Raw genomic sequence first — 17,090 nt, forward strand, 5'->3', positions numbered from 1 at the left:
CTCCACTTCAAAAAAGATTTCCTGTGACGAGTTTGCTTTGTTGAACGCCTTGGAGGTCATGACTGTGGGCAAAACGAGAGGTCACAGTGCAGTCCACTGTCACACTGTGCACCTCCACCTGAGACAGAGAGACAGAAAGATAGAAAACACCTTAGCAGATGTACATAAAGGACAGAGTCACTGTTTTTCAAGTCAGGCATATGTGAATACTGAAATGTGTTTTTCTGTATGCAGTCATCCCTAATGTGTTTTGTTGTTCTTGCAACAGTGACAATAAAGATCTATTCTGTTCTAGAAAGATCTATTCTAAGCTTCATGCTGATCCAAAAATGACCATTTCTTAATGGTGCTTTCAGAAGAATTCGTGACAACAAAACATATATTTCTCCACATTTATTCATACTGTTCATACATTTTATTCATATTCTGCTTTTCTACAACTTTTTGTCCTGCCAAAAGTAACTTGAACCTGAATGGTGGACGTGGTGGTGGTAGCATTATAACATGAGCATGCATGCCTGCCAGTGGAACCAGGCCACTAATGTTTATTGATGACGTGACTGCAAAAGAAACAAATCCAGACTTTCTAAAGAAATTGTACATTCTTCAATGGCCAAGTCAGTCACCTGATCTCAAGTCAACCCAATATTAATACAAACCATAATGCAGAGAGACCCACAAACAAGCAGCAACTGTAGGTGACAACAGTAAAGGCCTAGCAGAGCATCTTAAGGGAGGAAGCACAACATTTAGTGATGTCCACGGGTTGATTCAAATATTACATTTTTTTAAATTCACATTTAAATTGATGTAAATTTTTTCATTAATTTTGATCTTCTCAGACTTGGGGACTATGTATAAAAACTAGATGTAATCCTTATACAGTGTACTTGGGCAAAATTGCAAAAAAATGTTTCTTTGTTCCAAACATTGTGGAGGGAGTGTGTGTGAACAAACATCCTCAGTGATTAAATAAAAAATCAAATCCAGACACACATCTTCTCTCACTGACTCTCGCCTGACTGTAATGCGCTCGTTCAAGCCCAAAACACACTAGATTTTTACATTTTAGTTTTTTAAATTTTCTTCAGCATTGTTTTGGGAAACATTGATTAGATAGTAATAAAATGTTGGCATGTTTATGATGCCTGTTTCACATTTTCATTGCCCAGTTGTAAGTGTCACAGAAATGGCTTATGTATGAAGAAGTTTAATAGATGGTTCCAGCAGTTAAAATGTTCTTGCTTGTACATTTCTGTGGACAATATTGTAAAGGTGTGTTTATCTTGTATAGGAGACATGTTTATCTTGTCACAAAGAACAAGTTTTGTTACACCGCTGCTATCGCGATGTTTGGGCGTGATAATATAGGCTGTGAGCCCACGTTTAATAATCACGCTAAGGAGTTCAGCGAGCTATCTGCGGGGGCCTGGTTGGTCTACCAGCTGTATAAGGTATTTGCTATTTGCTATAACTGTATTGTAATATTGTGAAAATTTGTAATGTGTGGTGTTCTAATTATTTTATGTTTTAATTTAGAATGCACAAGACTGTAAAGGTATTCTTCTAGGACCTCCGAAGTGGCAGGCGGCCACGAGGTAATTTTTTGTTGTTAAAGCACAAGTGTTACTTTTGATTGACTGAAGCGCTTAAAGCCTTTGTGTTTTATGTTTGTAGTTTTCACGGCGTTCAATAAAATTAATTGCCCAGCCCTGTTTTGAAAGTGTTTAAGTTAAATACATTTTCCAGTAAATAGGAGGAAACACGAACAGTGTTTGAAAGCATGAAAAAGGGACACATATTGACCAATCTTGAACACATCTTTAATGACTGTTTTGCACATATTTTCATTACAGTCTCCAAGTACTTGACACTGTTGAGATTATTATGTATACAGCACTATGAATGAAAGCTGTCTTGTGTTGGTTGCTGGTTATTGGTGCTGTAAGTGCCTGTGGATTTGAATATTTATTTAAAAGAATTGCATTTTGATGATTTCAGCAGCTGGTACGGCTGTGTGGCCTCTTCTTAAACAGATTTAAAAAGGCCGGAAACAATGTAGTCTGTCACATGTCCGTCAATGAGGCCAGTCCCATTATTGTGAATGAACCAGCACGGAACATTTTCCCCGTTCTTCACATCGTTCCTGAAATCCCTCTGCCAGCCTCTGTTGACAGAGAGAGATGTTTCATTTAGAAGATTCACACTGCGAGAGCACAAACACAGCAACAACACATTTAAAATTCATTTTGCATGCAAACACTTTCAGACTGAAGTCTTTAGTGTACCTGGTTACATTGAGCTCCTGTCCTTTCACATACATGGTGGCATCTGGTTTCTCCGGGACTTTTCCTGGATGCAAGTGTGCCACCTCATAGTTAATCCCATGATAGAACTGACCTGGAGGATGGTAAACCATTTAAATTATAAAAATATTTGAATTTGAACCCTTTCCAACACTGGTAATTTTAAATTATACCTAAATAATTTGAGTTTTGCTGTGTTTGTTTTACTGATACAAGAAATTAGTGGTCCTCTGTTGTTAAATATTATTTTTTTAATAACTGCATTAACATAGAACATGGAAACATCTTAGAAAATATCAGTGATAAACCACAAATTTAGAGAAGAAATGTGTCATGTTGTACCTAGCAGGCCATGAACACCAGGGGACAGGAGGTGACTGTCCAGGGTGTAGAAACCCAAGTAGTCCCGGTGGTATGGGTGCTTCTTCCACACTTTGTGAAGCAAAATCACAAACTTAACTGAATCTCTTAGTGTTACTGTTAGGCTGCGATCCTTGGTCACAAGAAGATCCACACTGTAGGAGAAAGAATAAAAATCAATCATAAGAGCTTGAAAAGAAAGCAGCCTGACTTCTTTCAGTTTCATGGAGACGTTTCATCTCACATCTAAGAAACGTCTTTGATTCAAAAACCAAAAGGTGGAGAGTCCCAGGTATTTAAACCACAGTGAGGGTTGTGCCTTAGGAGGTGATCATTGGCTCATGATTAATCATGCACAAAATCACATGAGCCAAAGTGTGAAAAAAGCAGTGGATCATTACCACCAGACCTTTTGAGAGAAACCACTGTGAGACCTTGCCTCACCTGTCATGTGGCATATTGAGGTTACCTGACACAAGATGTTAGTGGAGGTTGAAACACCTGGGAAGGAATCTCGAAACTGCATTTTAGGTGGATGTAAGATGGTGGCGTAAGTCACCCCCTCTGTTCAAGGATGGTCGTTCACAGTGGACTTAGACGGCCTCTTTCACTCCTCTTTCAAACTATCTGTCTTCTCTGTCCAAAATGTAACCTTTGGCATCCTCGACAGACTAACCTTTATCCTTCAGATGCAGATCTACAGTGAGTCTTGTCCTGTCGAGTGGGCTCTTTTATGTTATGACATGCCTTAATGGAGTGGTTGTTTGGTTTTTCCCATGTAGAGGTCCAAGCACTCCTTTGTACAATGCACAAAAGACACCGTGTTGCTTGGCCTTGGGAGTTTTAAAAGGCAGTTGGTAAGCCAGTCAGTAGTTAATGTAGCCAACTGTTGCTTACATAGAGCGGTAACATTAGGCAAATATCCTAAAACGTCATCATAAAACTTCAAGAAATCAAGTGGCATTGTTTTCAAACTCGTAAGACTCCCTGGATGATGGAGAAACTACGTAGACCTTTTTTTTGCAGTGACTTTAACAATGTAATCACTCACTTGGATCCTTTAATGGAGGCCGCGTCAGACCAAAGCAGTTTGACCCATTTGCCGTCCTGGAACAGCGAGATGTCCTCAGTGCTCACCTCTAGCCTGACCCCAAGGGTCTGGTGGACAATGCCAAAACGCCAAAAATAGGTGTTTATTTTCCCATCAGGGGGAGTTTTCTTGTCTCCAATAATCTCACCATTCACCAAAATACCTGGAGACAGTGGGATCCAGTCAGTCACATGATGTCTGGACTTTCTAGCACATATTGCATAACTCATGTGTAAACTGAGGAAAAAATATCAGTACAAGTTTTGGATCTATAAAATTATACATGAAGAAAAACAACGACAACACTAAGACTGCATTTCCTAAGTCTTAAGACAGCTGTGTACACGGGGCTGACCTGAATTTGACTCTCTGACCAGGTTGAAAATGGTTCCTGGTTTGTCGTTGATGTTGAAACACAAAGCATCACCTCGGTCTGGTAGCTCTATCATGAAGTGAGGATCTCCATCCACTGCAGGGGCCCCAGAATAGTGTGACAGGAATAAATACATATTGCAGAAAAACACACAAGCAGCATGACGGTCATGACGTTCCACCCATGAGAAGTCCACACTCATGGGTGGAACCACGTCCATATACTTCATTTTAGTTCATAATCTACATAATCTTAAGTGTTGTTGTCAGTGTTTTGAAACATTGATACTGTTTTTAAAAAAATATGTCCATCACAGGCTCTATATTAAAGATGGAGTTTCTGGATCCAAAAAGAGAAGCACATATGGAGATGTCTTAAATCTGCTGTCATTCTTATGGCCAGCAGGGGGAGGCTTGTCAGGGTTTCAAAAATAAAATTATATGTATCAATATCTTTGGGAAATGGCACACGGTTTCAGTGATCTATTTCCTGACTAATTTATAAACATGGGGTTCATTTTGTAAACTGTCCCCATCAGAATAAAAAGGAATTCAAAAGCAGCATATTAGGAAAGGACTACAAGTGAGCCTTTCCTTACTCAGAGCCAAAAAGATTGCTCTCCTTAATGTTTCATCTGCATCTATCCATTTTTAACCAGAGTCTAAACATGTCCTTACATTCAAAGAAATGGCATCTTTCTGGCATACTGTTGAAAACATGCCAACAAAGCTAAAATTTAGATGAAGCCAAAATTATTCATTATCTGAGAGCAATGAAGAGCATTTCCACACATCTTTGGACCAGTTAGTCCAGCAGGACTTGAAATAATAATTAGCAATAATTTAAAGTGGCACCAAATTTAAACTCAAGCAGTCACCAAGTCCTCCTATGTTTGTGAAAGATGCCATGGCATTTATCTAGTTAAGTGTGCCTCTTAATGCAGATCTGTAAATATCAGCAAAGTCAGACGTCATAGCTGGAGCACAATCTATCCTATCTGAACTGTATGTGATGTACTTACCAAAATATGTGGGTGCTGGCTGGGAATGCCGTGGATACGACTGCGCATGTATATAATTATATGCTTTGAACAGGGAGAATAAAATCCAAATTAACATGAATACAACAAATTGACTTTGTCCCATAAATCTTTTTTGTGATTTATCGTTAAAAAACGAGAAGCACTTACTCATTTTTTCAGCCTGCTGTCTTTGCTCTGTGAGAAAAAACAGACAGATAACAGTTTTAAACTGGAGCTCCAGCTTCTGCTGGTATACTTCACTAAAGAGGAATAATATGTGGAAAATGTAAACTCAGTCACCAGTTCTCTTTATGAATGAGCTGCAGCCATGCTTTGCTTTTTGTGGTAAAGCTTGACTGCAGCCATTTCAAAGTGACACTTGACAAACACACACACACACACACACACACACACACCCCTCCGATTCATCAGTCAATATAGTTTTTGTCTCTTTAAGAAAAGCCAGTCCAGTGTTTTACATTTTTAAACTCTGTTTTCTCCAGGTACCTTCAGTCAGCTTGTCAGCAATAAGAGGGCTGCTTGTTGAGTCTTCGGTTTCGGGCTTGGTAACAACCATGGATGTGAGAGGGGTGACAAAGCTGTACTGCAGGGACATATCCAGGGCCTTGGCTGTTGTGTTGGCTTTCTCATCTGGTGTACCGCTCTTGCTGCCAGAAGGAAAATATATGTATTACTACAGGGAAACCTTTAAAAGAACATCAAATGATTAAAATGAGCGTCCTGGTAAAAGAACAAGTGTCATCAAAGACTATATATCATACCATATTTCTTATGAGAACAATGTGCCTTAGCAGCCAAACTGAACTGATTTAAACTGACCTCTTGTCCAGTAACTGCTGGATAGTGAGGTAGGCCCACAACCGCTCGGTAAAATCTCCAAAGATGTACTCCTCGTCTGGGTAAAAAACATCCCAGTCTGCGGCACTCACCTGACCCTGGACTCTGAAGTCTTCTTCGAGCTACAGGAGAAACAAAAGATAAAATCCATATAAACCAGAGTAAAACAAATAAATATAGGCTATGTCTACTCAATATCTCAATGTTTCTGCCATTTTTTGTGTTTTTCTTTTTTTCCTCACCCCCTGTCCAACCACTTCCACCAGGAAGTTGTCAAGGTCGTTGTCCATTAAATGGCCAGCCACAACAATCTCTGTGCCATTAAACAACTGGCTAAAGTGGCTGGTGGTCAGAGAATCCACTGCATTGTCAGGATAGTGCATGTCCACCTCTAAAAGTAGAGGGCTGGCCACTTCGTCGTAGAAACCCTGAAATAAATACACACACTTTATCACATTTGCATGTTCCAATTTTCTATCGTAAACTCAGCATGAAATAGTGATGGCATATAATTCATAGGAATATGGCATAACTGCAGTGCTTTAAATGAAAATCTAAGAAATCATGACAATGTCTGTCTGGCTCCTGAAATCAAACCCACATAAGAGGGCCCTGAAAACTGAAGGGTTTGCCTCCCACTCTTCTTTTAAATAACCTGGGAACCACAAGTAAGAGAGCGAAGTGCTCTGTTAAGGTGCTACATTACTTTGTTTTGGTGGTCTTTAAGTGAAGGTGGGACCTGAGTATTTAACACCTTGTATATGAAGATTGAATTTGATTTGGGATGTAACAGGGAGCCAATAAAGAAAAGCCAGTATGGGAGAAATACTTACTGGCTTTTAGTCAGTACTCTCACTGCACCATTTTGGATCAACTGAAGGCTTTTAGTGAGTTTTTTTAGAAGTTAGAAATGCATGAACTAGTTTTTCAACATCATTCTGAAACAGGATGTTTGTAATTTCAGAGATATTGCGAAGATGCAAGAAAACAGTCCTACATATTTGTTGAATATGCACATTTAAGGACATATCCTGGTCAAGAACAACTATGGCTTTAGGTTTTTTTCTGCAGCTGAAGTAATTAGTGTGTGTTATCTGGCTTCACTGATAGATAAAGCTGGGTATCATCTGCATAGAAATGAAAATGTACGCTATGCCTTCTTGTTTTACTGCCTAAGGGAAGCATGTATAATATAAACAGAAATGGTCCGAGCACAGAACCCTGCGGAACTCCATAACTAATCTTTGTGAAGAGGATTCCCCATTTACATGAACAAATTAGAGTCTATTAGATAGACTTTATTTAAAACGGTTACACTGCAGTACATTTGACACCTAAAGCATACTCTAATCGCTTCTTTTAAGAGAAAAAAACTCTTTTTCCAGGCTCAATGAAGAACTTCTAATTAGTGAGAAACCATGTTCCTCTCCTCCTGAGTAAGGTATGCATTTGTGAGTTATAATAGGGTGTGAGGTACTTCTGATTTGAGGCTATTTTCAGGGCAGCAGTCAGTGGCGGGTTTTGATATGAGCGATTTGGGCTGTTGACCAGGGCGCTATCGTGGTTGGGACGGCATCATGGCATCTGCAAAAAAAAAAGTTGCTTGCACCCATCCTGCCCCAACATCATGCCAGCACATTCTGGAGATTGCATAGGCACATGCCTATTTGCGAGGAGTAAGGGCGCCCTCCATTTATGAGGTGCCTGCTCCTTGCTGCACAGGGAGGAGAGGGGTGGAATGGCAGGGTACTCTCTGGCTGGCTAATGCGGCACCTAAAACCAGCTTGCAAAATAAAACCAAATTAAAAACCAATCAAATTAGGGCTGTCAACGTTAACGCCCTCATCACGATTAACACAATTAAAAAATTTAACGCAATTAATCCATCTGGAGCGCAGAATGACTCAAAATCCCTGACATGTCTCTGTCAACGCATTTCAGGCAGTTTGTCCAAAGTTTGTCCATTCTGCGCTCCAGATAGGTAGGTCTGTTAGTTTATGTTGTAGGGTTGGGTGTTGATACTGGAGTGCATAATTACTGTTGGAAGATGGAAAAGAAAAGTTCAAAGCCATCAGGTCCTCAGCTTAGAAAAAAAAGAGAAAAGAAGAGAGAAACGAGCAAAAGATACAGGCAAGCAGATGTGTCTTTGGATAATAGCAGGTATTATGTATGACATGTATCCTGAAACAAGATAGCATTCATTAGTAGGGGTTGGGAAAACTTCTGTTTACCTTTCTTAGCCACTTGGCTATGATAGTAAGCAGTAGGCAGACAGTAGACACTGGTGTGGCTTATTGACTCTTTTGGACTGTTTTCAGCACAATATTAATTAGTCATTAATTGGAAGAGCTGTAATGTTGATTTGTCTGCTATTCTCAATGCATGACGAATTATAATGACTGTTTGTTAGCCATTTGCATAGTCTCTCTCTCTCACTATATAAAATATTTATCTGGTTAATTTCAGTACGTTTCCATCATCAGTTTTCACAATAAGATATGTTAATGTATAATCCTTAATATGTTTTGTGTGTGTGTGTGTGTGTGTGTGTGTGTGTTTGTATGTGTGTGTGGCAGAGGGAGTGTTTGCCCAGGGCACCAAACAGGCTAGGACTGCCCCAGGGAGCAGTGATGGTAATAACGCCATTAAAAGTAACGGTGTTACTTTTTTCAGCAATTAGTAATCTAACTAATTACTATTTCTGTCATTACAATGCCGTTACTGTTACTAAGAAGAAAATGCAGTGCAGATGCCTTACTATTTTTCAACACACAGAAGAAGGCTGAAGCTCATCTTACCGGGAGCTAACAATCGCATGAGTGCTGCTGATTGGCTGGGGAAGAATAAAGTACTCATGGTAAACCAATCACATGACCAATTTAAGATCACATAGAAACAAGATGCTATATACCATATAGCATCTTATATAATGCTATATAAATTGAGTTGATAGGCCAAGTAAAACCAGAGTCAGGATTAAAAAAAAATCATAAAAGTCATGATAAAAAAAATATACATGGTGTTTTCTCCAGAATACTATCGTCACGTTTACTGTCTAAGGACAGCGCTTGCAAGCACTCTCTGCTTATGATTCTTCCCCCCCCCAAAAAAGAAAAACCCCACCCCCTACCTATTGGTGGAAAAATGTACCATGTCGACCAATAAAAAAACTGGTATGGTCACATGGCATTTGGTTCTTTAGGGAGAGGGGGGTGTTTTAGGATTGAAGGCGGTGAGAGAACGAAAGAGAGAGAGAGAGCTTTGAGATGTGAGAGATTTGTGATGTTTAGCTGTCTGGATTGTGTAGTTAGTGTGTTGTGTAGTTAGTGTTTAGTGTAGTCTCCAGGAGGAGTGATACATCTCCTGCTGTCATGCATGGATGTATCAGGCTTGTGATGTGCTCCTTTATCTCATAGTGGATATGATTATTTTTTGAAGTGGCACAAATAATTTGTGCTGAAAAGAATGACACCAAACAAGGCAAGATAAATAGTTTTTAAAGGTGAACTGTAGAGGTAACAGCAATTATACTCTCACCCCAAGGGGGTTAGACATTTTTTTTAAAGTTACACAATAGTTACTTTTCCCAGTAAATAGTTACTTCTATAATATTGCAACTCAGTTACTAACTCAGTTACTTTTTGAAGAAGTAACTAGTAACTATAACTATTTACTTTTTGAAAGTAACTTGCCCAACACTGCAGGGGAGCCAGAGTATTCAGAGTCATATCCAGTGAGAATCTATCAGATAATCAACCTCTGTGAGAGTTTAGGTAGCTGCTCTGCATTGTGTTGACTAAGAGTCAGGCTTTCAAATGAATTCAAACTGTCTGGGTTGTTGTGGGCTGTATATATTATCTGAATGGGACAACTAAGGGGAGAAGGGGGTAGGGCAAAGTGCGCCGCAGGAGAGGAGAGGTGTTTGTGTAGATTTGTTTGTTTTCAGATGCAACACACTCAACCTTTTAATGAAGAAACAAATTCAAATATCGCTCTGATAACACTGTTAGTGTTGTTATCGATATTATCAATATTTGGATCAGTCCACCCGACTCTAACTGGAAGACAATGGTCGCTGGTGTCTCTAGTTTCACGCATCTCAAAACAGTTGCCAATAACGAGAATATTTTCCTCGCCACGGGAGATAGAATAATTCAAACTATGGGTTGGTGAATGGGACAATATGGACTTCCTGCTTACTGTTACCCAGCTGGCCTGATCTATTGGCTACTCTGTACAAACCGCCCGGGGAGGCAGTTAACGATGGCTAAGCCCACATGGACTACAGGGCTCTGGTTAGCTGCAGGATTTTCAAGGGTCTGGAGCTGGGACTCCAACTCAGTGATCCTGGTTTCCAAAGCTACAAACAGGCTGCATTTATTATAATTATAATTTGCAGGTGATTTAGCAGAAAGTATGCTTGCATAAAGCACACGAGGTTACACTGTGGAAGAAGTTATTATCTAAAGGTTTCTAAATAAGGGAGCTACACATATTCGTGTGGAAGAGGAACTCGCACCTGGAGCTGAGCAACAGCATCTGAAGCTTCAAAGATTCTGCGAGCCAGGCCTTTGTTTTGCCTGCTCATCACATCCAGGAAGGAATAATCCACATCATTTCCAAATCCAAGACAGTACAGAGACATGTTTCCCCCAATAGCTGTACGCATATTCTCCTGGATCTTGCCAATGTTGCTCTCTCCTACAAATGCATGCATGCAAAACATAAAGAAAAAAATGCTAAACGCAATGTAATGTTAAATGTTAAATGCTGAACAAACATAATCTAGCCTACGGTATGTTTTCACTCTACATACTTACCCTGATTTGGCATTCCATCAGTCAGTAATATAATCATATCTGCACTTCTCTCTGGTAGCCTCTCCATCTGTCTGTCTTTGACCAGCATGTTTACAGCGGTCAACACTGCATCATTAATATTGGTTGCTAAAAGAAAAACACAATTCATGTTTTAAAATGCATAAACTATTAATGTTTTTGTGCTGTTAGGTGTTTGTTTGTTTTTTTGTGTGTTGTTTGCTTGTTTTTTTGTATTTCTTACCTCCTCTGCTATGTATTCTTCTGATGTAATCCATGGCTTCAGTTATGTTTTCCTTTGTTGCTTTGGTAAGTGAATCCTTCCAGGTTTCAATAACAGAATCAAACAGGATGATGGCAAAGTGGTCGTCTTCATGGACTTGTTGAAGAATGGCCAGCATAGCTTCTCTTGTCTACAAAGAGTCAGAGAATGACGTGTGTCCACGTGAACTTTGACATATTAGAAGCACATCAGGGGTCAGAACAACTTCTTACCTGCTCCATCTTTCTTCCACTCATTGATCCACTTATATCAATTACAAAGACCACATTCTTTGGGAGTTTAGGTAATTCAGGAGCAAAGAAGTGCACAAAGTATCCATTTACAATCTGAAGAAGAGACAGATTCCAAAAAGTAATGAATTTTAAAACAACGGTGTAATAAATCACTTTTTCAATTTGATCTTATTCAGCACTTGAAGCTTTCACTGACCTGTATGTCCCCAAGGTTCTTCTCTCGCTTCACATCATAGCTGACAATAAAATCTCCATCAATAAGTGTTCCATCACAACCTGGACACTTCCTCTGCTGCTCCATGGTTGGTGAGAATGAGATATGCGCCTGAAAAGGGAATAATACATACACAATTATGATCCCAACTGAGATTCAACCGTGCAATAAAATGCAGCGCAATAATCAGAAGGTTTATTATTGTATGAAGGTACCTTTCTGTCTGTGACAGTTTTCTCCACCAGAGGGAGCAGCTCATTCGAGAGGAAGGTTGCATGGGCGTCAACATAAGAAATGCCCTGAGGCTCATAGATGTTTGTCACAATCTGTCTCCACAAAGGCAAACATGGAGAAAGGAGATCATTTCTAATGTAAATCAGGAAATCACCCTATGAGGGTTAAAATGTCTTGATGCATGCTCAATCATCCAGGTAAGGAAATCCCAAAAAGTTGATTTGTGGATTCTGTTCATCTCGATGTAACTGTTTTCAGTGCAAGAAACATTTTGTCACTTCATCAGTCTCAGCTGACTGCATGTTTGTCTAACCTTATAAACAGTATCTGGCTGTAGTGCTTTCAGTGGGAGAAACGTTTTGTCAATCATCAAAATGCATCTTTGCACAATAACTGAAATTAGCCCACTGAATGAACAATGGGCTGTGAGGTCAGTTCCTTGATCATTAATATGCAAATTGTCATGACTATTGATCAGCAACCACTTATCAAAGACCATTGATCACTGATCAGTGAATGACCTCACAGCCCTTTGTTCATTCAGTGGGCTAATTTCAGTTATTGTGCAAAGATACATTTTGATGAGTGACAAAACGTTTCTCCCACTGAAAGCACTACAGATACAAAGAATACATTTTTGGGACACCCTAAGTAGAAAAAAGTAGAAAATCTAATCAAACATGGATTCACCTGAAAGTCCTGAACCAGTGTTTTGGGTTTGACTCTGGTCAAAAGCTCATATCGGCCCAGTTTCCTCTGAAGGAGCTCCTCATATGTCAGGACAAAGGTCACGTTGCTTTCAGCTGCAATATTGACAGAGACTGAAAACTTCTCCATCTTTCTTCCAGAAGCCCTGGAAAAAACAACAACAAGAAAACAGCACACAGACATCTGACAGCTTCTCCAGTGAATTTACACGATCTGTGTTTCTGGTTCATTTGGACGGCTCACTTGACGAGTCCAGCAGTCTGTCCAGAGGAAACAGCCTTCTCGTACTGTTTCTTAGCTTTCTCCTTCTCCTTCACCTCTCCGACATACACCTGACCCTCGATTTCCCTGTGAGGCACAAAGATGGAGATAGACATGAGGCATGTAAAGCACATAAATTGACTGCATGATAGTGAGAAATTCAGCTTTGGAGCACAGTTGTGAAATGAAGGACTGGCCTATAAAACTGTCAGAATGACTAGAGAGGAAACAGACTAACATGCTGAAGTTTGTGATGAAAGCAGTCTTGGGCAGCTCCACTTCAAAAAAGATTTCCTGTGACGAATTTGCTTTGTTGAACGCCTTGGAGGTCATGACAGTGTGGGCAAAACGAGAGGTCACAGTGCAGTCCACTGTCACACTGTGCACCTCCACCTGAGAGAGAGAGACAGAAGGAAATGTAAGAAGATAAAAATGGGTTTCTCTCTATGAATCTGATTTTTTAATCTGAATTAAAACTATTATCTCTCATCACCATTATCATCACCAGGAATTTGAATGGATACTTTTCTTACCATTGCTTCATTTGTACTTCTTTTCTGTAAGAAAAAAAGGCGATACATTCACATTAAAAAATAATAAGGCTGCACTAAGCTGTGAATTTCCACTGCATATATATATTGTTATTGGTTTACCAGCAGATATATCTTTAAGAATAGTGTGATCTGTGTTATGTTGAAGTTGAGCTGTTATGACGCAGTATCAGAAACTGATGTTTAGCAGTGATTAAAAACTAATGAGATGTTTTCACTAAGACAAAGAGACTATGTGTGAATAGTTTTCCAAGTACCTGCAGTGATCTGGCAGCTCCTCTTCTTTCCTGAAATACACACACAGGATATTACGGAGATTACATGAATAAGTTGTAAGAAAAAGCTTCCAAAAAACTCAGACACAGTTGGTGTTTAAGGGTTTTGGGTTAAAAAAACTACTACTACTACTACTTTTCTGAAGTCAGCGCTGTCAAAATCATGCCACAAAGTTATTTCAGTTTCATATCACAAAAGTGTTTGACGTTACCTGTATGGCTTCATCGTGCCTGGAGATGACCAGAGCTCCTGAGGCTGAGCTGCTCAGCCAGAGGCAGGCGCAGCCCCACAGCAGCAGCAGGCGAACACCCAACAGTCCAGACATGACCAAACTCTGACTGAACACTGGCTGACTTCAGTGCAGAGCAAAACTCTCAGTGCCCTGTGGGAGGGACACGCATCTGTGTGTTTTCCTATATTGGTCAACTGCCCTGAGCTCAATGTCCAGGAGGCTGTGAGGTGGCTGTGAACCACAAAGACAATATTTGCTAGTTTGTGGATGTTTGGGAGAGTGAATCCAATCGACACTTATTTAAAGACTTAGCAAAGTGAAAATAAAATCAACACCAACGGTTTCAAGAAAGTAATCCGAAAAAGTTGATTCTGTTCATCTGGACGTAACGTTTTCAGTGGGAGAAACATTTCATCACTCATTCAAGTGACTTCTTCAGTCACAGCTGACTGCAGGTTTGTCCAACCATATAAACAGTACCTTTACACAATGACTGAAACGAGGCCACTAAATGAACAATGGGCTGTGAGGTCAGTTCCTTGATTATTAATATGCAAATTGTCATGACCATTGATCAACAAACACTTTTCAAAGACCATTGATCAAAGACTACAGATTAACGGGCAAGAGTACCATTCACAGAAAGTTGGAGAATGGCTGCAATCACAGCATTGTAAGATGGGGAAAGATGTCTCTAAATCTCTCTAAATCCTTTAGGTTTCTTGGCTGCCGCCTGGAAACTCGAAACTTTATTTTTTACAGGCCTGAGGTCTGGAGACTGGCTAGGTCACTCCAAGATCTTCCACATCTCGTCTTCATTGTTTTGGCTGAAGGAAGGAGGTTCTTGAGTGGGACTTTACATTACAGTCTTTTTATGGTCTTGGAATTAAAAAGTGAAGACCTGTCAGAAACTACAAGAGGCTTTTTATCATTTCTCATCATCAGCATTTATGTAAAGATGTGTTTGTCATTAAGCCCAGAAACATAAGTAGACATAATCTCCACAGACAGTAAACTAGATTTTTGTCTGCTTATTTGTTGTTTTGCAATTTTGGCGAACAACTATTGATGTTGGCTCTTCTCTATTCCAGACCTAGCCAGATCTGGTAACTTATTTTTTTGGCACTATGTTGACCAACCCCCACATTTCTATTTGTTCACTAGTTAGGGATCAGTGTTTAAAATACAACAAATGAACATTTATTTTTTTGATACTTAGGGAAGGCCTCTGAAAATCTAGAGATTTGTTAACACATAACTTTAAAAGAAAGAGATTTACAGTCCTGTACAATAATAGAACATCAGGATTTATCACACATTTGTATTTTGGTGCAGATGTGCACATTTGCATTAAAAAACATTTGTTCAAAAGTGTTGGGTTTTTTTTTTACTTTTACAATCAATCCTAAATAATTGGGTTACAATAAGCAGATTATAATATGTTGAAAGAAAAGTCTTAAGGTTGCTTGTCACAGTGAGAGTTTATTTAGGAAAATGCTGAACACGAGTAAAAAAACAAACTTTTTTTCACAATATATAATCATAGCAATGAACCACATTCATCTGTCTTCAATTAAACTTTCTTAAATTTTTCATTAAAGCAGGAAGAAGCACACACTTAAAAGTCTCTGAGTCTGAAGCACAAAGCCAACAGTGTGCATGTTCATCCTGTGCTATTTGTTTGGTTTTAGGTTGCAGTGTGCTTCACTTGCTGAACACACTGGCTCCAGGAGCTTTGGCAGCTGTGGGCTGGTCCAGCACGGTCTCCTTTCCTGTCCTCACGCCACTGAACACAGACGGAGCAACTTTGCCCGCGCGTTCTGATCACAGAACGAGACAGAGACACAGGACACATGTCAGAAAAACACTCTCTATTTGTGGCACTTCCTCGATTCATAGTTGAGAATTTGACATTCAAAATTTTAATCAGGCACTTCTTAGTACCAGGCACCAACTCCAAAGGAATACTAATCATTCAACGTCATGTCCAAGTAAGCTGCTATTAAAACTATATCAGACTATGAGATGTTTGGAGTGTGGACATCTAGTACACTTATATGGATGTGAATGTGTGCAATGTTCGTGAAATAGTGCTGTCGTAGGACTTGGGTTTTTTCTGTATTTACTTCTTCATAGAGTCCAATGTCAATATTTGAAGAAGCTATAAAATGTCCCTCCACTCACTCCGACAGAAACCATTGGTGATTTATTATCAAGAAAACTACCCGAAACACAGGGAATTCATCGTCAGTGTGTCCTTTAAAACTGATACATGTTTTTGTAGTTGCAGCTCTCCCTGGTGGTCTAGTGGTTAGGATTCGGCGCTCTCACCGCCGCGGCCCGGGTTCGATTCCCGGTCAGGGAACTAGTGTTTTTTTTTTTTTTTTATTAAAACAATCGGACACGAATACGACACAAAGTCAGCTAGTCTGTTTTTACGAGATATACATAGTCATGTTTACGGTCTATGCGCCCATGAGTTCATACTTGTTATTCCAGGAAAACATAATGCCTTTGCAGACAGCAAAGACTTTACTCACCACACTCCACCATGACCTCATAGGTCTTACTCTTAACCTCGCCCTTCAGTCCCAGTTTACTGCGGGCTCCTTTGAGGTCCTCCTCCTTCATCGGTGGGCGCTTCTTCTTTTTTACCTCGCCTGGCTACAGTAAAGAAAATAAGGGCAAATAAAACGTATGTGACTCTCTGGTTAAGCGTGGATTCATTGTGTATTCATTTGCTGTATGTGAGGTGATGTAACGTACCTGTGACATGGCTGTTAGAGTTGGTGCTCTGATCCTGCAGACAGTGTAATTGATTTGTTGGTTGTTATTCTGTTGTGTGTGTGTGTCTGTCCCCCAGACATTATATATAGTCCTGTGTCAGCCTGCAGTGAGTCAGTCAGGCCCCCCCTGCCATCGGTTCCACTGCCTGTTGTCACAGTGTATTATTAGGTGTGACGTGAAGGATAGTACAGCTGGAATGGGGCTCCCATCGTTAACGATAAGCTTACAGGCCAACAGCTGACAATTTCAAGACACAACAGGAGTGGCAGAAGGCTACACCTCCTCCTCCGGTTAACCCTGCACTCACATCCTCTTTTGAAAATGTCTCTGTAGGGCTTTGCACTTTGCACTACATTAAACTAGTGATCACCACCCAGCAGTACCGCCTTGTAGAGCCAGTTCTTGGGAATCTACTTACTCAGTTCTATAACTTGATTTAGGCAAGAGGATGTTTCTTGTTGGGATGTCATAAAAAGCATTTCAGCC

At 39.9% G+C, this 17,090-nt stretch overlaps 2 protein-coding genes and 1 non-coding gene across 3 annotated transcripts; 1 reads left to right on the forward strand and 2 right to left on the reverse strand.

The window, feature by feature from the left end:
- Nucleotides 1-1,801: 1,801 nt before the first annotated feature.
- Nucleotides 1,802-13,961, reverse strand: LOC146386584 (inter-alpha-trypsin inhibitor heavy chain H3-like). Its single transcript, XM_084927744.1, has 22 exons — nt 13,797-13,961; nt 13,567-13,596; nt 13,292-13,315; nt 12,997-13,151; nt 12,741-12,845; nt 12,480-12,642; nt 11,771-11,881; nt 11,538-11,666; nt 11,321-11,434; nt 11,070-11,238; nt 10,829-10,954; nt 10,528-10,709; nt 6,251-6,436; nt 5,991-6,130; nt 5,658-5,818; nt 5,319-5,345; nt 5,151-5,213; nt 4,112-4,225; nt 3,718-3,919; nt 2,649-2,821; nt 2,289-2,400; nt 1,802-2,167 (listed from the first exon to the last, which is right to left on the reverse strand). Exons 1-22 carry the CDS (start codon nt 13,908-13,910, stop codon nt 2,029-2,031), a joined length of 2,739 nt encoding a protein of 912 aa, XP_084783870.1. The 5' UTR covers nt 13,911-13,961; the 3' UTR covers nt 1,802-2,028.
- Nucleotides 13,962-15,260: 1,299 nt separating this feature from the next.
- On the reverse strand, nt 15,261-16,770 carry mustn1b (musculoskeletal, embryonic nuclear protein 1b). Its single transcript, XM_084927752.1, has 3 exons — nt 16,584-16,770; nt 16,358-16,481; nt 15,261-15,637 (listed from the first exon to the last, which is right to left on the reverse strand). The coding sequence occupies exons 1-3, from the start codon at nt 16,590-16,592 to the stop codon at nt 15,522-15,524; spliced, it is 249 nt and encodes an 82-aa protein (XP_084783878.1). The 5' UTR covers nt 16,593-16,770; the 3' UTR covers nt 15,261-15,521.
- trnae-cuc (transfer RNA glutamic acid (anticodon CUC)) lies at nt 16,111-16,182 on the forward strand. The gene has a single exon. It is a non-coding gene; the product is annotated as a tRNA-Glu (tRNA).
- Nucleotides 16,771-17,090: the final 320 nt, after the last annotated feature.

The sequence above is a fragment of the Perissodus microlepis genome, chromosome 5 (assembly GCF_051167445.1).
Source record: "Perissodus microlepis isolate ML-2025 ecotype Zambia chromosome 5, ASM5116744v1, whole genome shotgun sequence".
NCBI lineage: Eukaryota > Metazoa > Chordata > Actinopteri > Cichliformes > Cichlidae > Perissodus > Perissodus microlepis.

Coding starts and splice junctions, on each gene's coding strand:
- LOC146386584 (XM_084927744.1), bottom strand. CDS start 13,910: ATGTCTGGACTGTTGGGTGTTCGCCTGCTGCTGCTGTGGGGCTGCGCC. Junction 6,437..10,527: donor ATGCTGTTGCTCAGCTCCAG/GTGCGAGTTCCT, acceptor TATTTATTTCAG/GGTTTCTACGACGAAGTGGC. Junction 4,226..5,150: donor GCCAGCACCCACATATTTTG/GTAAGTACATCA, acceptor GGGCCCCTGCAG/TGGATGGAGATCCTCACTTC.
- mustn1b (XM_084927752.1), bottom strand. Junction 15,638..16,357: donor TGAGGTCATGGTGGAGTGTG/GTGAGTAAAGTC, acceptor TTCTGTGATCAG/AACGCGCGGGCAAAGTTGCT.